The 26,297-nt window shown below is 36.6% G+C and overlaps 2 protein-coding genes, 1 long non-coding RNA gene and 1 other non-coding gene across 4 annotated transcripts; 3 read left to right on the top strand and 1 right to left on the bottom strand.

Annotated features, from left to right (window-relative positions):
* Window positions 1–2,246: 2,246 nt before the first annotated feature.
* LOC134806733 (tenascin-like) lies at window positions 2,247–5,610 on the bottom strand. Its single transcript, XM_063780053.1, has 10 exons — window positions 5,508–5,610; window positions 4,650–4,778; window positions 4,389–4,517; window positions 4,145–4,273; window positions 3,888–4,016; window positions 3,521–3,649; window positions 3,273–3,401; window positions 3,025–3,153; window positions 2,777–2,905; window positions 2,247–2,566 (listed from the first exon to the last, which is right to left on the bottom strand). The coding sequence occupies exons 1-10, from the start codon at window positions 5,593–5,595 to the stop codon at window positions 2,247–2,249; spliced, it is 1,440 nt and encodes a 479-aa protein (XP_063636123.1). The 5' UTR covers window positions 5,596–5,610.
* A 3,582-nt stretch (window positions 5,611–9,192) lies between these two features.
* LOC134806277 (uncharacterized) lies at window positions 9,193–10,475 on the top strand. Its single transcript, XR_010146497.1, has 2 exons — window positions 9,193–9,335; window positions 10,051–10,475. It is a non-coding gene; the product is annotated as an uncharacterized LOC134806277 (long non-coding RNA).
* A 12,769-nt stretch (window positions 10,476–23,244) lies between these two features.
* Window positions 23,245–26,297, top strand: LOC134806732 (juvenile hormone esterase-like). Its single transcript, XM_063780052.1, has 3 exons — window positions 23,245–23,412; window positions 24,207–25,477; window positions 26,120–26,297. The coding sequence occupies exons 1-3, from the start codon at window positions 23,245–23,247 to the stop codon at window positions 26,295–26,297; spliced, it is 1,617 nt and encodes a 538-aa protein (XP_063636122.1).
* On the top strand, window positions 25,903–25,975 carry Trnag-acc (transfer RNA glycine (anticodon ACC)). The gene has a single exon. It is a non-coding gene; the product is annotated as a tRNA-Gly (tRNA).

Below are 26,297 nucleotides of genomic sequence, written 5' to 3'. Positions count from 1 at the left end.
TGAGCTATGGCTACATTTACGCGTTACACTTTTTTAAATACTTTTATTCAACACCATAATTTAAAAAAAAGTTATCTTGCAACCATCATTGGTATCATTACATTACATTTTCCAAATCCCACTGATTAAATAAGTAGCAATGGGGTTGGCAACTGTCAAAGGTTTGCCTAGATGGCGCCATCATAGCTTGCCCCTTTTTCTATGAGATTTGGCTTAAAGAGCTGGCATCCAGGGTATTAAAAAAACAAAAATTTGACACAATTCTAGGGATTGACGGGGCAAGCTATGATGGCGCCATCTGCTAAAAACTTCCACCGGCCAACCCCATTACAATCGCCTGCGCTCGCGGTGTTTCACCCTTAGGGCGATACTCGTTTGAACGCCTTGCAGGTAGCAGGCAGTAAGGATTAAGGCAATTCTTTCTTAACTGAAACACCGCGAGCGCAGGCGATTGTACCTATGAATATCACACTCCCATTAGTTATTATCAGAGATAATTCATAAACAGCGGTGACTCCCCTATATCTGATAGTCTGATAATGATCACAAGGGTAAATTCGTAGTATTCGGGTAGATTAAAAAAACTTAGAGTAATTGTACAGACATATCCGTACCTGAGACGCATAACACTATAAGTGCCATTTTAGTGTTTTTGTTGTGTTGTCTAATTGTTTGGGAATTATTAGCGTCTGCCAAGTTTCATAGATAACAGTAGGTAAATAAAAAGCAGTAAGGTTTTAATAAAAACAGTATCTAAGTAGTATTTTGTATTTTTAGGGTTCCGTACCTCAAAAGGAAAAAACAGAACCCTTATAGGATCACTCGTGCGTCTGTCTGTCTGCCCGTCTGCCACAGCCTATTTTCACGGAAACTACTGGACCAATTAAGTTTAAATTTGGTACACATAATATATGGAAATTAGTGACCCAAAGACAAATACAAATGACCAAATGAATTTTAAACATGGGGACCACTTTACGGGGGTAAATGAGAAAGTTTAAAAAAATAAGTTTTTCTAACTATGGTATATCGTGTAAATGAAAGAACTCATTTTGAGAATTTCGAATATATTTTCTTTATAATTTTAAAATAAAAAGGTTAGAAGTTATTTAAGAAAATAGCCAAAAATGACCATTCCCCCCTCCCTTTATCTCCGAAACTACTGGGTCTAAAATTTTGAAAAAAATACACAAAATAGTTCTTTACCTATAGATGACAGGAAAACCTATTAGAAATGTGCAGTCAAGAGTGAGTTGGACTTAATGTACGTGGAACCCTTGGAACGCGAGTCCGACTCGCACTTGGCCGGTTTTTTTAATCCATTTAATGATACATGTTACTTACAAAACTTTGGTCATGTGGGCTTAATTTTACGTCGCATATTTACTGCATACAATATTTTAACTACTTCAGGACCTTCATAATTCAATTAAACAATATGGTTATCTAGTATTATTTTATTTGTAGGTACCAAAAAATTCATAATGTAGAAAGATAAGCGAAATAGAGTCTGGCTACTGAAATTTTACACATTTTTTTGGCGGGAAATCAAAAAATATTGGGCTGGTCAAACTTTGTGTAGTCGGAATTATAGTTTTGATACTAGACAATATTTTTGATTTTCTGTGCACACGTAAGGTACCTAAGGAAATAAGTTAAATATATGTTTACGTGCACTCAAAGTCAGCTCACATAATTTCTACCTCTATTTAAAGTACAGTCAATGACAAACACATACATTATGTTTACGTTCCAATGTTTAGAGTTTATAGATATTTTCCAGAACTTTTAGTTTATTCGTTTCTTTATACACTTGTCCTGTTTATGAGATTCAGGCATTAATAAATTCACGTACCTACTTAATCAAAGTAATAGGCAAATGTTACAACTAGTACTTAAAGTATCAAAATAATAATAGAGCACCAACCTACTAAATTGTTTGCGACTTGCAAACATTGCAGTTTTTCATTATACAACGCTTCACGTCGACTTCGCACATTGTCGGAATTATTTACGAGCTTAAATAATAGTTTACGGACCTCACTCGGTAATCTTGGTATAGTCAACAATTTGAATGAAATACATAAATTGACTTTAAACTTTTTTTTTAATCATAGACAATTTGTGATACAACCGGCAAATATCTGTCAACAAAATTTGGCTAGCCAGACTCTACAATGCAAAACCCAAATAGGTAATTCATTATGCAGCGATAAAGCATTATTACGATAATTTTATTCGAAAAATCAAATAATTTGATAGTCTACAAGATTTTCATTTTCACCATTGACGATTTCTATTTCATTGTATGTAAGTTTTTTTGAGAACTTACTGCATTCGCACTTGTTGTTTACACAAACGCCATAGAGGTAGCCTTTTCGCCGACACAAGGAGTTACACGATGAGTCATTGCAAGCCAATTTTTCAAGGTTATCTGAAATTTGAGGAGAAAAGTTGTCGCACTTGCACCTGTCGCCGACACAGACGCCGCCTGTGAAGCCGAGTCGCCGACATAGCTGGTCGCATGCTCGGTTGTTGCAACCGCCCTTCGAGGTGTATTCGTTATCTGAAAATAAATTACATTTTAACCAGTAACTTTAAAAGAAGTGGAAGGATGGAATGGTTTGATGGTTGGCTTTATTTTATGATACCACAAAAAGTCGCATAGCCTTAACTAATACTATAAAAGTTATTGACTCGTTTGTCATTAGAAAATAATTAGAGTAAACAACTAAGTAGGTATACAGCATAATTCAATATTTTGTAATCATCCAACCTATCAGCGGAGAAAAGTTGTCGCACTTGCATCTGTCGCCGACACAGACGCCCCCTGTGATTCCGAGTCGCCGACACAGCTGGTCGCATGCTCGGTTGTTGCAACCGCTCTCCAAGGTGTATTCGTTATCTGAAACGTACATTGATAATATAACACCTAGTTATAGCAATTAACTAGGATTATCTTTCGTAAAAAATAACTTTTTACTAAACAACTAAGTATACAGAATGATTATGAAATAATCCTACCTATTAGTGGAGAAAAGTTGTCGCACTTGCATCTGTCGCCGACACAGATGCCCCCTGTGAAGCCGAGTCGCCGACATAGCTGGTCGCATGCTCGGTTGTTGCAACCGCCATCCAAGGTGTATTCGTTATCTGAAACGTACATTGATAATATAACACCTAGTTATAGCAATTAACTAGGATTATCTTTCGTAAAAAATAACTTTTTAATAAACAACTAAGTATATAGAATGATTGTGAAATAATCCTACCTATTAGTGGAGAAAAGTTGTCGCACTTGCATCTGTCGCCGACACAGATGCCCCCTGTGAAGCCGAGTCGCCGACATAGCTGGTCGCATGCTCGGTTGTTGCAACCGCCATCCAAGGTGTATTCGTTATCTGACACGTACATTGATAATATAATACCTATTTATAGCAATTAACTAGGATTATCTTTCGTAGAAAATAACTTTTTACTAAACAACTAAGTAAACAGAATGATTGTGAAATAATCCTACCTATTAGTGGAGAAAAGTTGTCGCACTTGCATCTGTCGCCGACACAGACGCCCCCTGTGAAGCCGAGTCGCGGACACAACCGTTCGCATGCTCGGGTGTTGCAACCGCCCTCCCAGGTGTAATCGTTATCTGAAAATAAATGAAAGTATATTTTAACCAATAACTTTAAAGAAGTAGAAGGGTGGAATGTGCCTATAAGGATCGGGCAAGAAAAGTAGGTTTTATTTTATGATACCACAAAAAATCGCATAGCCTTAACTAATGCAAAAAAAAAGATTTTTTGAGTCGATTATCATTCTTGGGAAATAATTACAGTAAAAAACTAAGTACTTATACAGCATTATTAATTATTTTGAAATCATCCAACCTATTAGTGGAGAAAAGCGGTTGCAGTTGCATTTGCCGCCGACACAAACGCCCCCTGTGAAGCCGAGTCGCCGACACAGCTGGTCGCATACTGGGTTGATGCAACTGCCCTCCAAGGTGTATTCGTTATCTGAAACGTATATTGAGAATATATTTAATACTTTACCTATTTATAGCAAATAACTAGGATTATCGTTGGCAGAAAATAACTTTATTAAACAACTAAGTATACCTAGAATGATTGCGGAATAATCCTACCTATTAGTGGAGAAAAGTTGTCGCACTTGCACCTGTCGCCGACACAGACGCCCCCTGTGAAGCCGAGTCGCCGACATAGCTGGTTGCATGCTCGGTTGTTGCAACCGCCCTCCAAGGTGTATTCGTTATCTGAAACAAATGAAAATAGTTATATTTATAGCAATTAACTAGGATTATCATTCGTAGAAAATAACTTTAGGTACTAAACAACTAAATATTCAGAATTATTGTGGAATAATCCTACCTATTAATGGAGAAAAGTTGTCGCACTTGCACTTGTCGCCGACACAGACGCCCCCTGTGAAGCCGAGTCGCCGACATAGCTGGTCACATGCTCGGTTGTTGCAACCACCCTCCAAGGTGTTTTCGTTATCTGAAACGTACATTGATAATATAATACCTATTTATAGCAATTAACTAGGATTATCATTCGTAGAAATTAAATAACTTTATTAAACAACTTAGTATACAGAATGATTGTGAATTGTGAAATAATCCTAGGCACCTATTAGTGGAGAAAAGTTGTCGCACTTGCACCTGTCGCCGACACAGACGCCCCCTGTGAAGCCGAGCCGCCGACATAGCTGGTCACATGCTCGGTTGTTGCAACCACCCTCCAAGGTGTTTCTGTTATCTGGAATTGAATGTTTTTTTTTATTTTGTCTAGTATTGTTTTATTTAGTCATAAGAATTACTTTTATATTATGGTATTTGTTAGAATCTAATTTAAAACGTACCCGTATATGTGGTTTGGCTGCATTTGCACTGCCCCACGATGCATTGGCCACTAGCAAAGCCTTGGACGCGACAAATATTTTCACATTCAAGTTCATTACACACCTCTACCGAGTCTGCATTGAGTCCTCCTGGCTTGTTATTTTTGTCTAAATACATATTTTTTTTACAATCATGGCCAAAGTTGCATACCACCACAATTCTTTTTTTTTGTCTGATGAATCTTTAAATAAATAGCTGCTCTACATAAGCTGAAAGTCTTTTATTAGCTGATTGACACAATAATGATATTGTATCAATCAACATATTAAAATGACTCCTGACCTCACATTGCCAATGGTTCACACCATTACTACGGAAATCTATTTTAACCGATTGTTATAATCTTAAAAAAACTATGTCAGGTAGGTACATACTTAAAATGTATATGATTTAAGTTCGTGTCGATGGAACGTACGACCACGTTGGTACGTTCCATAGTAGAGTCAAAACTACTGAGCTCATTTCGATGAATGATTAATTGATTTTCCTTATGGCCAAGGTGATATAGGCTACACAAACTGCGAATGAATTTAAACTTGTAAGTACTTGGAATTTTCTTTAATTTGGTCTACAGATAGAAACTTACCATCTTCAAACACATTTATTACAACAGCGGCTTTCACGACACCCAGGACCACTATTAACACGAGGAACACAAACAACTTTACTCCCATTTTGACAATGTATTACTAAAGCTGGGAACATTCTGCTGTGTGATTTTATAGAGGCAGGCACCGATAGGGACTTTACCTAACTCCTACGGGAAGTGACTCATTCGGTTTCAATGTCATACGTTTAGTGTTATTTTCTATATTTTTTGTGATATTGCTATGCGGTTTTAAACAGGAGTCGGGAATTTTACCGTTGCACAAGGGTGTCACTAGATTATAGAGAAAATCATACTATTATTTATTTAAGCTTTACTGCACAAAACACAAAAATATAACATTTCTGGCACTGGATTAAGATTCTTGCTGTCTTCGATTGTGACTTGCCTTTTAACATAGTTCCTTTATCGTCATTCACACTGCTGTGTGTTTCAGGACAGTTTCAAATTTCCCACGAGGTTGCTCGAGCCGCCTTTTAGCTCAACGCTAAGAATGCACGCGTGACGAGAATACTCACTGATTTTTTTTACCGACTTCAAAAAAAGGAGGAGGTTACAAATTCCACCTTTTTTTGCATGTTATTTACCTCTAAACTCCGTCATTTCTAAACTGATTTGGAAAATGATTTTTTTGGATTCTAAGTATATTGTTCATACTCGGTCTCATTTTTGTCAAAATCCAATTCTGATGACGGGATCCATGAGAAATTGCAAGAACTTCTCAAATGTTATAGGCATAGGTACATAGATACTATAGCGATTTTAGTATTAATTAAGAAATATTTTTTAAGGCCCAGTTGTGATGATGGGTTCCATGAGGAATTGAGAAAACTCCTCAAATCTTGATGGATTCAGATCCAAACCTTGAAACTAGAAACGTAAAAAACGAATGGACACCTTTCTTACTTTCTTTTCGAACCTCACCAGGGTTGGCATTCGGTTAGACAGTGTGTTATCGCTTTTTAGATTTGGCTTGGCACCGACTTCAATCATAAGTATCTGGTGCTAGCGCATATAAAAGGGATGATATTGAAACTATTGTAAGAATATTAATCTGTTTGAAGTGGGCTTCCTTTTTAAAAAAGTTTTTATTACGACATTTATGACTATAAATAGAAAAACCGGGCAAGTGCGAGTCGGACTCGCGCACGAAGGGTTCCGTACCATAATGAAAAAAAAAACGGAAAAAAAATGCAAAAAAAAAACGGTCACCCATCCAAGTACTGACCACGCCCGACGTTGCTTAACTTTGGTCAAAAATCACGTTTGTTGTATGGGAGCCCCATTTAAATCTTTATTTTATTCTGTTTTTAGTATTTGTTGTTATAGCGGCAACAGAAATACATCATCTGTGAAAATTTCAACTGTCTAGCTATCACGGTTCGTGAGATACAGCCTGGTGACAGACAGACGGACGGACGGACGGACGGACAGCGAAGTCTTAGTAATAGGGTCCCGTTTTACCTTTTGGGTACGGAACCCTAAAAATGATTTCGATTGTCACAACAAACCCTTTCATTCGATATGATTGAGAGTTGTGACACGGCGAGTTGTTCTGGTTTTCGTAGAATTTCTCCAAAACTATAATACTTTTATTCATGTTCGTAACAGGTTTTGGAAAAGTAAGAATTAAGCTACACATTATTATAAACTTCATAGTGATGGTATGCTTTGTTGCTGATGAGATTCGAATTTCGGTTAAAGTAAAAATTGTCACAACCCTCCTTAGTCTCCCCCATAGGATATAATTTGTAAATATTTTTTAAATAGTTCTTAATGTTAAATCTTAACTATTACATTACAGCAATTAAACTATTACTTACGAGGAATTTTAAAGAAAATGGCTGTTCTGATAAGTAATATAATGATTCTCCTGTTCAGTACCTATTCATTTGCTATAATTACATGATATTAAATAATATAATATCGTAATAAATCTTTTAAAAACAAGGAAAGATTTCATGGAAAAATCGGGGCTAACGTAACGATCCAGATTAATAGAAAAAAAAAACCTTTGATCTACGTGGGCCTTCTCGTTTCAAGTGAATATAAAATTAAAGGACATCTCAAGCACTACCTAAATAAAATTGGCATCAGTCAACATGAAAGAAAAGCTAAAAAAATATTGAGACGCTCTATTATTTGTGTTTGATGAGATTGTCTAGAACAATCTTTTATGGTATAGCCGTTTCGTTAGGGGAGGACGAGGTAATTACGAACGCCTAAGGGAGTTTGGAATGAATCAAAACATAGTATTTGTAGATTTACTGTAATAGTTTCTTCTGAAAGGTAGCGTACTTTATACTACTGCAATCAACAGTATTAATTCTCTTTAATTAATCTATTTTTATAACAAAAACAAAACCTCTTAGTGGTTTACACGACACTGGTCGGGCAATCACGAACACCTAATGGCACAATTATTAAGCTCGTTCACAATTAACCCAGAACTTCGGATAGGGAACTCATAATATTAACACTATGGCAAGGTACGAAATGGTACTGAAATTAAATTACTTGACCGTACATGTATGCTGAAAATAAAATCGAAAATACATTTTAAGGACATGTAACACATTTTTAGTCACATAGGTACCTAATAATACTAATAGGAGTAGTAAACTATTGTACAAAAACACATTAAAAGTAACATACAATTAGGAAAAGCGAAGTACAAAGGCGAAATTATCCCTTTGAGGGATCTCTTCCAGTTAACCTTTGAGTAGGTGATAGGAGAAAGTGAAAAGATGGTGTCAAATGCAGCAACATGTACCACAGGGTATCAAAAAGACAAATGATATAAATACATACATAATTTAGAGGATAAACATAATTATAATACACAAACAGAAATGAGAAAAATACACCAAAAATTGGAAAAAAGAACAATATTATAAAGCAACTATAGTTCGTTTTTTACTAATAGAAAAAAGGTAAACAATCATGACGTTTCTTTTTATTGAAAAATACTTTTGAAAAATAAGTCATGGCAAATATGTAACAATTATGAACCATATACGATTATTTACATTCTTTTGCTTCCATAAGTAATAGTTACTGATTTTTAAAAAGCGCTTTTCAATTAAAAGACACGTCAAAATCTACGCGATCTTTTCTAATGTTAAAAAAGAAACGAACTAGACACAATAGAAATATTAGAATTATAGGTAAAGTACCTAATTAATTAACACAGCATATCGACGCAACCAAATTGTGCCTGTCTGAGCGAAATACACTTATTTGAATGCAAAATTTAGATTAAGAAAACTGTTTCTAAGTAGTAAGTAGACTGTCTTTTAATAATACTAATTTGGTAAATACCAATTTGATTGAATTTGTACATAAAAACGACTTCTAATTTCGGTAGGCACTAGCTCGTAACTGCACTCACGATCTACAAGGCCTTAACGACATATATTGCATTCTAAAATGAGTCATATTCCTTGCACTGTAAGGTTCAAATAAAAAAAAAAAACGTAATTAGATTCGCTAAAGATTTTTTCATTAATGCGTCAATAATCGGACCACGTGAACTAACAACAGGTTTATTGTCTTACTATTATTATCTAGAAAAGCGTATGTTTCGCATGATTATTTAAATCTTACGTCCTTTCAAAAGTAAACAATGTGTACTAGCAAAAGTATTTGCATCTTGCTCATTCTTAAGTGGTAAGAAAATTATTACTCATAGGTACGATTCTCTCTTTTACTAGAACGATAAGAATTATTAGGTGCTTTTAGCCATGAAATATAGTCGTGTGATGAATATTTGTTATGCGGTGTTTTTAGTGTTTGTATACTTCCAAGGTATGTACCTACCCATATTATTGATTTTTATGTGATTCGAAAATTACGTAAAATTACGAGTGGCGAGTATGATCATGTTTGTTACTCGGCTTAAAAATAAACTAATAATAATAAACATACTGGGATAACAGGCACAGTTAGCTTATAACCGGGAAATAGACACCCTTTTTTACTGAAAGTTAATATAATAGTACAGTCATCAGCAGAAGTTGCTAAGCGGGCGAGGTGTTCAAAATTACCTTGACTCGCTCATATTAGTCGCCTGAAGATAATTTACAACAACTGGCCCGCTTAGCAACTTCTGCTGCTGACTGTACTAAGGAAGGGCTTACCGTCAGAATAAAAACTTCTACCCAGACAAAGTCGCGGAAACTGTTATACTACTCGCGGTTGAAGTCGGTTAGTCGCGAATACCTTTGATGGGTAAAGATAAATTTATTCCAGAAGTAAGAGGATACATATTATAAATATTATTATATAGAGAATATCGCCAATTCTGATAATTGTGAAGGCATTTTCGGTTATTCAAATATACTCATGGACTAATTTAGACGAACGCAAAAGAAGATTTAATTACCGGATTACAGCACCTAAAGTAAATAATTTCGAAATTAGTAGGTATTTTTTTTTTGCTTTCGTCTAAATTTGTCCATGAGTATATAAAAACGTGATTATAAAAAATAAATCCTCTATCAGTTATATTCATTTGTTCCAGGGGTAACTGCACTTCAGAAGAAGTCCCATTGCCGATACAACTGTGAAGACCTCTGTTTGACCAGGGGCAAAAGTGGCGGTGTATGCATGCGAAGTACCTGCAAATGTTTCTCTGTTGTCGATAGCTGACCTGAGATGCCTTCCGCCTATATTCCCGGGCCCCGGCCAGGACGACTAGAAAATATGACAATCGTATATCGATAAATTCCAATCGCCTGATGTAACAAACATGATATTGTCTCTTCGAAGCAGACAATACTCGATTACATATTGCTTTCTCTAAAGGGATTTTCGGAATTGTTATATCTATTTCACTTTTTTTTAATTGTAATTTACAGACTTTTCAGCTCCATCACGCCTTAATTTATGTAAATCTTACTAATAGTTTTATAAATAAATTAAATAAAACATGGATTTACAGTTTTATCCCGACTTACAAACGACTTAAATAATTAAATGCATTATATGCAACAATCAGTACCCTATTTCTTAGCAATGTATCTTACAAGATACATAATTTTACACCCTATTTTTGTATTTTTTATGAGCATTTTTTTACTCTACCAGCCGGAAACGAGGCTTGAACGCACGATATTTTTTAATTTGTCAAGAAAAGGGTAAGATAATTGCTGTCGGGCCATTCTCAGAGTCAGGTTCCATAGTGTCCCGTTAATTAAAATACGTACCTAAACATAAAAGGGGGCTTTATGTAGATACTACACGTAACAAGTGAAATGAAGTACCTAGTTTATGTATTTCTACTAAAAAGAGAAGACTTTTGCGGACTCTCAAATGCGGTTTAATAAAAATTCTTAATAAAGTTTTACTTTTATGATTTGTTATTTTATTTGGACCCACGGTTTAAAACAGAGGGGAAAGGGGAGATATATTTCGGATCAATTACTTCCGAAAACATTCACTTTTTCATGAAAAAAAAATTGGTTTTGAGTGACCTCTAAAATACATCAATGACTAAGCAACAGAAGAGACCAAGAGGTCAAGAGGATATGGCAATGATTGAGTGTGCCGTTTTTACCAATTTCGTCAAGGCATGGAACACCAGAAGTATAAGTTCATAGTAAATTGATAATAAATGGGTCTCGCTCGCATAATATTTCAGCATTTCTTAAGGCTCCTTCAACTTCATACATCACACAAGCGAATTGTGGTCAGAAGTTTCATATTATGTGTGCTAAACTAAGTTTTAACCAAATTTGCAGCATTGCAACATACAATGAATGGCTGCCGTTCCGTGAATACTTATTTAGGAGAGTTATTTCGGGCCAGGTTTCAGAAATTTCAACGCAGTTACATTAGGTATCTTGTTCACGGGTAAACAATTCTAGTGGAACTAGGCGTGAATCATTCAAAACAGTTGGGGAGACCGAGGTGAGTTGTGACAGAGGAAAGTTGTGACATCGTTGATTTTTTGGAATCTATTAACTAAAAACAAGGTCGCAATAGCGCGCGTTTGTTAGTTCAAGTTACGAGCTAACAAACGCATACTGTTGCGGGCTCGCTAACAGTCATTAGATTCCAAAAAATCAACGATGTCACAACTCTCCTCTGTCACAACTCACCTCGGTCTCCCCTTCTAGTAATTTCCGCATTTATGAACTCAAGAACGTGTAGGTTACGGTTGTAATAGACCTTAATGACAAATTAATTGATATCAGGTTAATCAAAATTTGTTTCGTTTTCTAATAATCACCTGTTAATTGGCAATGTTATTCTTTAGATCTTTACAGATATGGGCGAGTTACCACTATCACAGTGTTTAAGTAACAGTGGTCCGTCGGCCTTTGACGTGTACCGAGCTACTAACAATGCGATGACAGCGATATAGGTATGTAGCTCGGGTGCGCGCGACCTCCCCCCCCACCCCTCATCGAACTCCTGTATATACCGTGTCGCTATAGTGCGTAGTCTTTCGCTTTCAACAGATAACAATCTTTCAATCTAGCGAATAATATAGCCGCGTTAAAGATGACTCACGCTATAACGGTCCGGACCCGGGTCGGAGCGCCCGACACTTAGTTACGAAAGCATCACTTGATCACCGATCAGCTGTCATAGAAAAAAGTGTCGAAAGCCACGTCCCAGGCCCCGACCGTTCTAGCGTGAGTCGTCCTTTAAAAACTCCCGGTAAGTCTACTGGGTCTGCTCATTGTCAACTCTCTAAATTTTTTGTAGACCTTTTACCTAAATTCTATGCGTGTGTTACTGCAATTACTTATTTTCAGACGGAAATGATGTAGAGGTATCTTTAAACAGCAGCAAATTGTACCAAACTGGCGTCGACTCGGGGACAATAAATCCCGAAAAATATTCATTTCAGCCATTTCTGAAAGATGAACAAAATATCTTCAGAGACTTGTTCCGGCAATACGTCACAATGAATGAGACTGAGCCGATTAATTACGAAGATTGGTTCGTTCTAAATAACTTTGGAATACGGCCCGATACACAAGAGTCTTTGTTCGCGAGGAAAATAACGAAGCGGAGTACGGCGGACAACACGAGGCGGTTCGTCAATACGGTTCGGACGGGGAGATATTGATTACAGGTCGAGGTATCGGCGGTCTGTTCGGGCCTGCTGCTATCATGACTACAGACACTTGGGTCTTAGAAATGCCAGGCGGCAGAGGCTGGAAAACCGGGACCAAAGACAATAACAGACAGATTCAGAAACATAAGTGGTTTGACGAGCACGAGATTGGACAACAGATTTGTGAACTTTTGCCAAGGACCAAGTCTGCGCTCCGTAGGTCAGGATGGGAAGAATGCACATGTCCATGAGCTTTTTTTTTTAAAGATATAGGGAAAACTCCCTTCATAGACCAATAGCTCTTTCTGGCACTTCCGGTTCGTCTTGTGACCTCCTTGTCCTGTCATCATTATACATACAAAACAAGTATATTCTAAAATATATGGATATATATTCACATATTTAAACTATATTGAATAAAATATACATACTGAATGTAGGAGAGACCGAGGTGAGGTGTGACAGAGGAGAGTTGTGACATTGTCGATTTTTTGGAATCTATTAACTAGAAACTAGTTCGCAACAGTGTGCGTTTGTTAGCTCGTAACTTGAACTAACAAACGCGCGCTATTGCGACCTAGTTTCTAGTTAATAGATTCCAAAAAATCGACGATGTCACAACTCTCCTCTGTCACAACTCACCTCGGTCTCCCCTACCTACCTACAATAAGCGAACTGAGTGCCATGCCATGATGCTTTGTTATACTGAGTAGGTAAATATAACTTATACCTAACTGAAACATCATCTCCTCGGTGGTCCCGGCATTTTGCCATGACTCATGGGAACTCGGGGTCCGCTTCGCAACTAATCCCAAGAATTGGCGTAGGCACTAGTTTTTACGAAAGTGACTGCCAACTGACCTTCCAACCCAGAGGGTAAACTAGGCCTTATTGAGATTAGTCCGGTTTCCTCACAATGTTTTCCTTCACCGAAAAGCGACTGGTAAATATCAAATGATATTTCGTAAGTACATAAGTTCCGAAAAACTCATTGGTACGAGCCTTTGAAAGTCGCACGCTCTTACCGTTAGGCCAAAAGGTGTTTTTATATAACTGAAACATGAAGGCTTATTTGTACGTAAGTACCTACTTGGAAATGTGGTTTCTTTTATATATTTCCTTATGTGACGGTGATACGCATGGTTTTACCGTATTGCGTGTCATTATCGGCTAGGTATAATTACCTACATATTCTGCAAAGAGTATTACCTACACGTTAATCCCGTGCCAATTATTATTATCATTCAATTCATACCTATTCAATATTGGGCTCATATACTGAAGTGCAAATAAAAGGGACGATAATCCAGCCATTTCGAACGTATCACTGACATCAGAATTTATCACACTGATGTCATTTAGTTATCGTGCGTCTGATGCGTCTCGTTTGCGCCTATACAGTCATGTACCGACAAGTACGAACAAAACCAAATTACTTCATTGATATCATTCTGATGTCAGTGTACATTCGAATTAGCCTGAGGATTCAATTTATTTAGGTTTTAGCATTGGCAAAATAGAGCTCGAAGTGATATTGACCGGCAAATAAGGAAAACGACGTTTAATTACAATACGCTAGTCACTTGTCTTTAATACGGTAGAACAAACATACGTTGTTCAGTTAATAGTATAGCATTTAATGTGTAGTGCAATGAATTACTATAAAGAGACTGATATCAAAAATGTTGAGCTTATTTGCTCTGAAGAACCGGGACATTCTACTTGCAATGATATAAGTGAAATGTTGAAGTCCATTTTTCTGACTTTAAGTTTTATTGTCGTGACCTCAATTTCAACGGCGAGTGTACTATTTGGGCTTATTTTTTGGTACCTGATTCCCAGTTACCGGGTGTTCAGGCATTACGCATTCCTGAATTTACTTCTGGCCAATACTGCTTTTCTTGCTGGAATATTTGCTCAAAAGAAAGCCGACGTGTTCAATCATGTTATATATTATATCTTCATGGTTTTCACTCATTGGTTAATTGTGGTCAGTGGTATGTTTTATATTGAATTCGCAAAAGTATTTAAACATGATATTAAACACGTTTATATAAAATCGACTGTCTCCTGTTGGCTGCTGCCTGGTGTTTGGATAACTATTGGATATTTTACTAAAATTGAATATATCAGTTACGTGTGTATGGTGTTGGTTCTACTTAACTTTTTAATTTATGTAAGAGTATTATATGCTTTGTGTACTACTAGTGGCCCCTGTGAATGCAAACGTATTATTTTAGCAACATTTGCTTTTATCTGTACAGGCATGGTAATGTACGCGCCCATGATGGTCCAAGTGTACAAAATTTCAGATTTGTCCTTAAACGATCTCATGGTATTTTGTTTTTGTTACGCTTTCACTATAATGGCTATTAATATTTTCTATTTATTATTAAAAGTTCATAGGGAGAAATGGGCAGAGTATCAGAGTAGAGAAACAAACAATTTCCTATAAAATGTTAAATTTTGTATAAGATAAGATTAGGTACCTAAGTACTATTAATATTTAAGAGTAAAGAAGTATTTACCGCTACAAAATTATATTAAAATTTAATAAAATTTTACCTGTTTTCATTTTTTTATTACCTGAGCTAATGAAAGCTGAGTTTTTAATATAAAGTAAATATAACCATAGACGAAATTCGACTTCGCAATTCTTTAGGACCTTGGCCCACTGCCATTCCATAAGTAGATACTTACACAATGAAATATACAAATGGACCATACCCTAGGAATGTTCCAGGAAACCTATAACTACATATATTCGAATATAACTAGCATACCTACCTTTTGTTTTCTGGTACTCCCAGTCACATGATCATGGAAAGGATGAGCTATTTGCCTTATAATATGACGTCAGACATGTCGAATCATAAGGTAAATAGCTGTCTGACTTCTGCACATGATGGTTGAAATTTGTAGGTAAAAGCAATTCCAATAAAAATAAATAAATAAATATTATAGGACAATTTTACACAGATCGACCTAGTCCCACAGTAAGCTCAATAAAGCTTGTGTTGTGGGTACTAGACGGCGATATATTTATAATATACACATATGTACAAATAGGTACTTATATACATAGAAAACATCCATAACTCAGGAACTTATATTTGTGATGAACACACAAATAAATGCCCTTACCAGGATTCGAACCCGGGACCTCCTGCTTCGTAGGCAGGGTCACTACCGACTAGGCTAGGAGGCCGTTCTACTCTACTAGGTACTCTAGCGAACTTTTATGAGAAGATGTAGGTGTGTACAACCTACTCATAACTGTATATTCAACCAAGTGAATAAATCGAATTCAGTAAAGTTTTTTTAATTGAAATTACGTTCAGCTGTTTCTTAATTGTGCCTGGTTATCGTTTCCGGAAGTAATTGATTTTAGTAGGCTATATTAAATGTTTACGCTAATTCTGTAATCGACATTTGGATTTTTCGAATAATAAATAATTTATTGCTGAGTTATCGCGAATTTTGATTGCATTTTCCTTGATAACAAGGCAATGAAACTCGTCTAAGAGTTTCGTATGGAGTATGGTTAGAGAAAGTATTTACCTTGGTACTGGTACTGATATGAAAGATTGGCAGTTTATGAGCCTATTTTTCCTTCTGAATGTCTGATTTAATCGATCATTGAATCGACATTCAGAAGGTGTATGTAACAATGAAGGTGTGTTACTTGCTTAGCCTACTTATTTGTTTAGCAGTCGGGGTTCCAGTAACAGATATTAAATTTGGTAAGTAGGTACATTTACAATACAGTATTATAAAAATATTTATTTTTTAAATTTGCACTTAACATCAAATATTTCAATTAAAAAAAAATAGATAATATCATAGGTACCAAAATCATTATAATTAAGCTGCATAATTTTGGCGTATTTTACCGACCTTTTTACGAATATTACATTACATAACAATCGTGTAAAACTGCAACAGCAAATTTAAAACTCTAAGAACAAATTAAATTACTTTCTATGAAAATATTTTATTTTGTGTTATTTCAAGTAGACATACTACTATTTAAACCCTATTTATTGTGTAGCCTTGGACACCATGAGGCCTTGGTATTTTTTTCTTTCGTATATGACAATTATTTCGGTTAGCAAAATTAAAATTTATACAGTGGAAGATTTCTAGAGACTGAGCTGAAAGGATAATGTTATCTTAAGTGATCTACAATCGAGATATTACAATCGTAAAGCTGGATATAAAAGTAAAACAAAATCATTAAAATTAAATATTTTTACATCAGTGAAAACCCTACAAACTTATTTACATTTTAAATTAACACATGTCATGTCATTCAATAGGATCTACTTGCTAGGATTGAAACATACAGATTCGCACTAATGTTTAACAAACTGTATATCAAAATCGGTTAGAAATATTAACGTAATAAATAAGTGAAAAATTAAATTATGTACCTACCTACATAGCCTGAACAATTCCCAGTTTGCGTAAAAGTCCTTCGTTCTGTTCCACCCGATATTGTAAAAACTAAACACTAACGCCCCAATGTGAGGGCCAGCTCCACTTATCCATAATTATGTCGCACTTATAACCACTGCAGTTGTCTTTAACTAGTAAATATAAAATAACGTCGTAATCTTTTCAGATACACGTCGGTTACTTATGAACCTCAGTAAGCTCCTTCCTACGGCGCGGGCTTGCTCGAGTTGGTTCCCTCAAAACAGCGTCTACTGTACAACAAGTCAACCTTATACATAAAACTATTTTTATTAACGAGCCTATAAGGTGTCCCTCTGCTGGGCAATGGCCTCTCCCCAACTTCCAATCCTCCCGTTTAAGTGCAGCATCTGTCCAGCTGAGAAATGTGTCCAGGTCGTCCCGCCATCTCCTCTTACCACCTTGCCGGCGTTTACATTGTGGCACCCATTCCGTGGCTAGTTTAGCCCACCTCTGTGGGGGCATACGTCGTACATGGCCTGCCCAGTCCCACTTTAGCCTGGCGGTTTTTACCCCAACGTCGACGACCTGTTTTGGTGCGCATAGTAGTGTTTCGGATCCGGTCAATCCTTTTCACCCCAAGCATGTTACCCTCCATAGCTCTTATGCTCATAGCGCTTAAAACTAATTTCTGTACTTACAACTCTTGTAAATGATAATCGGTATACCTACACATTTTGTGTACCGACTATGGGTACCAGAACTGTCTAAATAGAGGATCATGAAAAAATTTAAACCTATTCAATTAGTAAACTAAATAAATAATATAGGTAAAATCGACGACAACGAAAGCGGGGCACTTTGTAGGGAATTAATAAAGTGTTCTGTACGGTTACCATCAGTTTATCACTGACATAAACGCCGTCGAGAACGTAATTTACTTTCTATACATCTTGCTCGCACTCGCATATTCGTGCAAACGGGATGTATAGAAAGTAAATTACGTTCTCGACGGCGTTTATGTCAGTGACAAACTGATGGTAACCGTACTGTTTACGTTCTGTCTTGCCCTTGAGTTGAAGTGATTTTATTGAACTAGGTACCTACTGAATTACTTGGTAATTTTACTTATTGATAAAATGTATAGCAATATAGGTGACGTCATCATCAATGGCCACTGCATCCCTGACGGATGATTGTTGCAACGCTGTGTCAAGAGCGGTTGAGACGGCCAATGCATTTCCGCCAATGGCTATACAAACAAGCCTATCGCTGCACGGCACTTCTTGCCGCACAAGTCGCATGTGTGCGTTTGTTGAGCCTCTGGAACGGCCTCGTCAGCCCGATGACGCCTGTGCCTTTTTTGTCTCAGGTTTTCCAGCCAACCTTCGTCGGGCTTCTTCACTCCCACGCATAGGACAGGTCTTAATAAGAACTTGGAACTTTTGTACCTTAACCGGAACGTTAATTTATAATGACTCTAGCAGTGGTACCTTAAGTGGATAGTGGACGACTCCTTCGAGTATTGACATAAATATTTTTACAGAAATTATGCTATAATAAAACGGTCTTATCGCTAAGAGCAATCTCTATGTGTTTAGAACATAATTATGTACGAGTTAGGTATGTATACCTAACTCGACGACCGAGTGTGAGACATAACATTGTAAAATAGCGATGATTATCCATTTTCTGATGTAAGTACTGATTGTTTAGTAAGTATTACAATAGCAAACTTAAATAACTGTGTTTATATATTATAATAGTTACCTACTATTAAATGTATGTTTAATCCATGATACCTAATTGAAATTCTAAGCTAACAATAACACAACAACTTTTATTTAACATACCTATTGCCTACAGTACTATATATATAGTACTATATATAAGTACAGTATAGTACCTACTGAAGCGTAATTCCGTGATGGCATTTATTTCAAATGATATCGCACTTAAATATGTAGGTGCCTCTATTAAACAAGCATATTAGGTGCCTAAAGATAATGAAACAACATTCAAAGTACCTACCTACATATTTTATAGGAAAATTAGCCTTCTCATAGCGAACCGACAATATCCACTCCTGGACATTGGGTATACTATAAAATAATATTATAGATGTAGTGCATACTTGTTTTCCATCGTATTTTCTCGGAAACGTACATATTTGTCATGCTATTTCAGTCAACCTCAGTATTTGTTGTACCGAGACTGACTGAAATAGCAAGACAAGACGTTCGTACGTTTCCATGAAAATATGATGGAAAATAATTATGCACTACATCTGTACAATTTTTTCCGAATGCTGTCCATAGTGTCCAACCATCTGATTTGACGAGTGACTTTTTTCTGGAAGTTGTATTTAATAGCTAATCTTCTAGTTAACAGAAAGATAAATACATGCGTGACTCGCGCTCAAAACAACACTAGGTACAAACAGCAACACACCTAACTATACATCGGTGGACCTTATGACAAAAGGCATAAGATCCACCGATGTACAGTTAACAGTTTGGGCGATGGTACCTACTACCTAGATACAACCTAAAGGCACAGTGGCCAGGATTTTACATCGAATGTGAACTCCCGTCCTAAATGCTCGGAGATAATGTGATTACTGTTGTTGTCCGGATACTGTGCGACGTTGCAAGATAATGCTGAAATGGGTTTCTTTCACCAGGAGTAAAAAGGACAGTTGCTATCGCGATCGCGGACAGCAGTAACAAGCTGCTGATAAATTGAGTTGCCACTTGTTTCACAGTTCGCTACTCTTGTGTACCGCGAGCTCAAAATGCCTTTTAAAAGGACAAATTTATGTACCTATGGATATTAGTATGTTACGTGGTAACTATTTTTCTAACTGCTAAGCTGAATAGGTACAATTACATGTATTACAAAAAATGCAGCGCTTTAATATAATGTTCTCTTCTATCGTCTAAATAATAGGTATTTTTTTCGTCTGTTTTCAGTTAGTTAAATACTGAAAAACTCCTATTTTTAACCGACTTCTGAAAGGAGGAGTATAATTGAAATTATTTTTTATTATGGTTAATAATTTCAACAACACTTTACCGTTAGTACCCTAAACTTTCTCATAGTGCAGTGTGAATAGTATACGCAGGTAACTGCTAACTATGTAGTCTATTTTTTTTAATGCTGAGTTGGGTCCATTTCATAATGTTCTGTTTCTCTGCTTTTGATGTCCGTACATGTTTGTGATTATCACGATAAAGACTCTAATGTCATGCAATAATGGGCGATTTACGCAATCACCCCACATTTTGAATGACCAACCCATACATACATTTTATATAAAAAAGAATCCACGTAGGTACATATATTAAAAACCTGCCTGTGTCAATTAAAATTACCTACAAAAAAAGTGCTAAATTATTAAATCACTAAGGGCCACTTGCACCATCCCACTAACCCGGGATTAACCGGTTAAAGCTGGCGTTACCATGGTTACCAGTACAATTTGACACTGTGTTATCGGTTTAACCGGTTAACCCCGGGTTAGTGCCATGGTGCAAGTGGCGCTTAAGGTACAATACAGAAGTTCCTGATACTATGCTAGGAAGGAACTCCAAAATTAAATTTTACACACCCCGAGAAGATTCACAAGTCTAGACGGAACTCCACCGGCCGGCGCCACTTCTGCCATAAAGTATCTTGGGTATTGTTTTTCTCTACAACGCCACTTAGAAAAATTACAGTGTTCCTTACTGATTTGACGTTGATTCCAGGTTAAAATCAGGTGTTGAGCGACTGTAGATAAAACAAAAGTGAAAATATAGGATGCTAATGATAGTGATAGGTAATGCGTAAAGACAAGGAAAGAGCCACGCCTCGCGGATTACACTAGTATACAATTACTTCGTATTTTTAGGAGTACTTAGATAAAAGGTAAACAATCTTGACGTGTATTTTATTGAAAAGCGCTTTTAAAAATTAGTACTTACTACTTATGAAAGCTTATATGATTATATATTTAACTTTAAAATTTTAAAAGCCACTATTTGTAATCGCACACTGCGGCGCGATTCGGGAAATGAATTAGTGATTCACTAGATATGAAATAGTAAAGATATGTGACGTTCCACGGCAAAACGTACCATTGCCCCGGCTGAATATTAGAGCGGCGTTAATAATAGCGTAAGCGCCAGCCTCCATAAGGTACCTTTTGCCGTGGAACGTCACATTAAAGATATTATCTTTACTATTTCATATCTAGTGAATCTCCAAATCATTTTCCGAATCGCGCCGCCACAATTTAGATATTTGATAAAGTCAAAAAGAAGTACCTACCTAGGGCGGCACATATTTATTGCAACCTTATGAGGTTACAGAACATTACGGCCCAAAGAATCTGGAATATTCTGGATGCCACGGGCATTAGTAATATACTTTAAAGGGCCGTCACAATAGATCAATACTTGGTCGATGCGACACTCAAAAGCCCTCAACACCCCAATAATAATAATAATAGATATATTTAAATATTTTATCAATTGTGCTAAAATAAAATTAAGGTCTGATTCAAGAGCTGAGTAAATAAAGCTCATGGCTGAGTTATTACAAAGTTGCCGGCAGACGGCGAAATGCACTTCGTGTACTTGCGATGTTAGTTGCTTCGTTTTCATGTGTGTTGAAAACCAACAACGTTGTTTATTTCTAAAGATAACTTACAGTTCGTAGATTCAACATGTTTAGTGTTGACAATAGGATAGAGAGAGATAGGGAGATCAATGACCTTACAAGACCGTTATGTATAGTCGCGTAAAATAGTGCTCAATAAAATCATAGACTACACAACTTTCATATTTTTAAGCATCAGTATGAGTTGTATGTAGGTAGACCAAGAAACGTCTGCTGAGATTTTGAAAGCCGCAGTGCAAGTGTTATTTTAAACGTCGATTTTCTATGAAATTATGACGTATAAATAACACTTACACTGCGTGGGCTATCAAAATCGCTGCAGATTATGAGTACATGGCAGTTTTTTAATAATTAACGAGGGAAATAAATAATAGTATTTAACGTTTTTGATGTGAAGGTTAGATTTGATATGCTTGATGCTTATGTAAATAATTATATGTATAAACTCTTTATTGTATAGAACACACACAAAGACACAATTATGGCACAAGATAGGTAGTACAAAGGCAAATTCATCCCTTTAAGAGGATTATTTTACCTCATTGCATGTTTGGATAAAAGCACTATTCTGTGTCTCGACAGGAATAGCAATTCGTAGATTCGACGTCTTTGTAGAACTCAGTTTTGCATCGCATCGTCCGACAAAATCGAAACTCATCCAAGAATTGCTATTTCCCGGCCTCTGCAGTAATGTATTATTATTGATTCAGAATTCGAAAAAAAACAACATCCAACTGTTAGAATGGCGTTTAACTAGCGCGTTCAAGCGGTTAACATACCTACATAGAAAAATACGCGAAATACGAGCATTTGTTAAATTTAGTTAATCGTTTGGTAAGTGGTGATGGTTTGGTCGTTTGGTTTTGCAATTCCACTTACAATCAAAAACATGTTGTAATGATAATAACATTAATTCGTCCCAACCGAACATCCTGCGAAAATACAAATAAGTAGGTAGGTACTACTGATGCTATACAGCGACGAGCAAGTAATCCGATTTTTATTTTATCAGGGCGCGTTTAGTTGATTGAATTTATCTATGTAGGTACTTATGCCGCCGTAAAAGATACACATCAGAAAGATATTTTATCTTAACACTTTACCCGTCATTTTTACACTTGAAATTATTTAGCTTGTCACAGAGTAAGTAGCATAACATTTGCTCCCTAATAATTTGTATTTCTGTTGCCTACCTAGAATATTATATGATTGGATATAAAAATAATCAGTCCACGTTAAGTTTGGCGCAGGTACCTAATTATATTAGGTACACGTTCACTGCCAAGAGCACCACGTCGGTGTGGAATTAGCGTGATCCGAGTCTGAGTCAATGCAATCCTGGATAGTTTTTATTCGATGTAAGTTAACTTAATTAGGACCAAGTAAGCGCTGCCGATAAAAATAATAATAGGTGTTCCTAAGCCGTTAGTTGCTACAATTCGAATTCTCGGGCACCTCTGGCTGCAACACTAGACGGGCTGAATGATCGTTTTTCCTGTGCTCCTGATAAGAGTTTGGAATGGCACCACAGTTTTTTCGTTTACAAACATCATTCAATATCGTGCTATCATGAAGTACGTTAGTGCTATTATTGTTTGCGTAAGCGCAGTGACTTGTATAGATCCGCTGGTTTTGACTAAAAACGGTTTAGTCCGAGGTGTGGAATCGGAAGATACTAAAATAGATAGTTTCTTAGGAATACCATACGCTAAAGTGGATGTAGAGAATCCTTTTTCGGTAAGTGCAAAAAGTATTTCGTTATTAAAACGTCATGTCCCTACTACTTTAAAATTAACTTATTAAAGCCAGGAAATTAGAAGAGAACATAAGATATATGCCCCGCCGCACGAAACTTTGAACGGAACCTTTATCTCAAAAAGTTTGGAAATTTACAATTCTGTTTAATATTTAGCTCGTTGTGTCCATCGGTTATGTTTGTCACTAGCTATTTTACACCAAAATGATGCTGCTACAATTGAACTATAGTGATTTTGAGGGAGTTTGCTCTTGCAAATATATTTAGTTTTCGTATCAATTTAATTAATGGCACTTACCCATAGTGAAAGTGTGTAATATAAATACTTCAAATTTGCGTGGGCCAACTCTTAACCATTTTAATTTAATATGTGACCTTCTTTTTAAAATGTTTCAAATTCACAAAATCTTATCTTGGGTTGATTTTGCGGTTTAATTCACAAAAGTGCAGTATCTGGTAACACTGTCCGATATTGCAGTTTTAAGTTAATAATAGTGGAACGTTGATATCTTTTTAAGCATAATGCCGTTTTATATCGATTTTTAGGGTTCCGTACCCAAAGGGTAAAACGGGACCCTATTACTAAGACTCCGCTGTCCGTCCGTCCGTCTGTCACCAGGCTGTATCTCACGGACCGTGATAGCTAGACAGTTGAAATTTTCACAGATGATGTATTTCTGTTGCCGCTATAACAACAAATACTAAAAAGTACGGAACCCTCGGTGGGCGAGTCCGACTATTACGTTGTTAAATTTTATTAAATTCTTTTTTCCAGGTCACGCTAAATGTAGAACCACTTGAAGGTATTTATAACGCAACAGATGATTCAGTGATATGCCCTCAAAAAGATGATCTAGATCATACTATAATAGGCACACTAGACTGCTTGCGAATAAACGTCTACGTCCCACAAGTGGCCAGCTCCACTAACCTACTCCCTGTTATGGTTTGGATCCACGGAGGCGGTTTTAGGAGATGGAACTCTAATAGAAGCACATACGGTCCTGATTTTCTCGTCCCAAAGGGCGTAATTTTAGTGACCTTTAACTACAGACTTGGTCCATATGGCTTTATGTCACTTAATAGTTCAAATATACCAGGTAATGCAGGATTGCGAGACCAGTTGAAAGCACTGCAATGGATTAAAGAAAATATTGCAGCATTTAATGGTGATGAAAATAATATCACTCTGTTTGGTGAAAGCGCCGGAGCTGCTTCTGTAGAATTCCACATGTTATCAGGACATTCCAAAGGCTTATTCCATAAGGCTATTATGCAAAGTGGAACAGTTCTTTGTGACTGGGTAATGAATGATCCAGATATACTAGCGCCTATAAAGTTAGCTCAATATTTAGGACTAGATATCGATGATATTGATAACGCTCTAAAGTACATATCTAACTTTGATCCTCACGACGTGATAAAAGCCACTATTGATATAGGTTACGAAGAATCTTTCAAACCCGTAGTCGAATATGAATTCGAAAATGTATACACTATGATAAACGATAAGCCAAGCAATCTTTTAAAAAAGGTGTCTACTTCAATACCTATAATTATAGGATTCAATAGCAAAGAACAGCTACGAAATATAAATTACTATTTACAATCTCCTGATTATGTAGAGTCGGCAAAGAAAACTTTCAAAGCAAAGATTGATAACTATTTCCAACTCGACGAGGAAGAGTTGGAGACAGCTGAGAAATTAGTCAGATTTTTCTACATAGGAAGCGAGGATATGACAGCTAATGTTAATGTAATGATAGAGTTTGATTCCGACTTTACGTTTGTATACCCAAGTTTAAGGAGCAGCAGATATTACACGCAAGTTAATTCTGCTCCAGTGTATTTGTATATGTTTGATTATGCTGGGCAAAGAAACTACATGAAAAATAGAATGAATTTGACCACGGAACCTGGTGCTGTACACGCGGATGAGATTGGATATCTATTCGATCAGTCGTTTTATACTCAACCTGAGTCAGTCATGGACACAGTTATTATAGAAAGAATGACATCAATGTGGACAGACTTTGCTAAAACTAGGTAAAATTAAATTCAAACTCTTGGCCGTAGACAGAATTCGAGGCACAGCCACAGCTGTGCAAAAAAATGTAGTCATGTTGACGTGCAATCGTGCATGCCTGACGAAATTACAAACGTTTTTATTCAGAATGATCATGGTAAACCGCATTTGACTGCTTTCTGGATTCGGTCTTAGTTATGTATAAGTATAAGCTTCTGCCCGCGACTTTGTCGACATGGAAATCGTTCCACCATTATCATCAGATGATGATTGATAAAACTATTCTGTGACCTAATTTTAATTTTTAACAAGCAGAAACGTCTGCGAACGATGCTATTAAGCTTAGAATAAATTTAAAAGTGGAAAAATTACTGTCCTGGGTGAGACTTGAACTCACGACCTCTGGATCGATACTCCAGCGCTCTGCCATGCTGCTATGGATGAGGTCTTGGTGGTTCAGATGGCAGATCGCTGGAGTACCGATCCAGAGGCCGTGAGTTCAAGTCTCACCCAGGACAGTAATTTTTCCACTTTTAAATTTATTCTATTCTTATTCTGTGTCCTTCCTCGGGCTTTAAAAAAAGAAGTGGTAGTAATGGCGGCGACTCTAACATATATTTTTCATTTGTTTTTATAACTGACAGTTTACTCTTTTTTTTCAGTGACCCAACACCGGCAGCTACAAAAGTTCCCTTTTCATGGCACCCTTCAGCTACAGAACCCAAATTTGACTACGCCGTTCTGAGCGATGGCGTTCAGATGGCTCAGCATCCGTTTCATCAGAGAATGGCTTTCTGGGATACCTTTTTTGCCACTTATGGCAAAAAAACAAGGTGGTAA

This window comes from Cydia splendana, chromosome 3, assembly GCF_910591565.1.
Source record: "Cydia splendana chromosome 3, ilCydSple1.2, whole genome shotgun sequence".
In the NCBI taxonomy this organism is placed as follows: Eukaryota; Metazoa; Arthropoda; class Insecta; order Lepidoptera; family Tortricidae; genus Cydia; species Cydia splendana.
The sequence above is the reverse complement of the archived record's forward strand: the minus strand, read 5'-3'. Positions and strand labels throughout refer to the sequence as shown.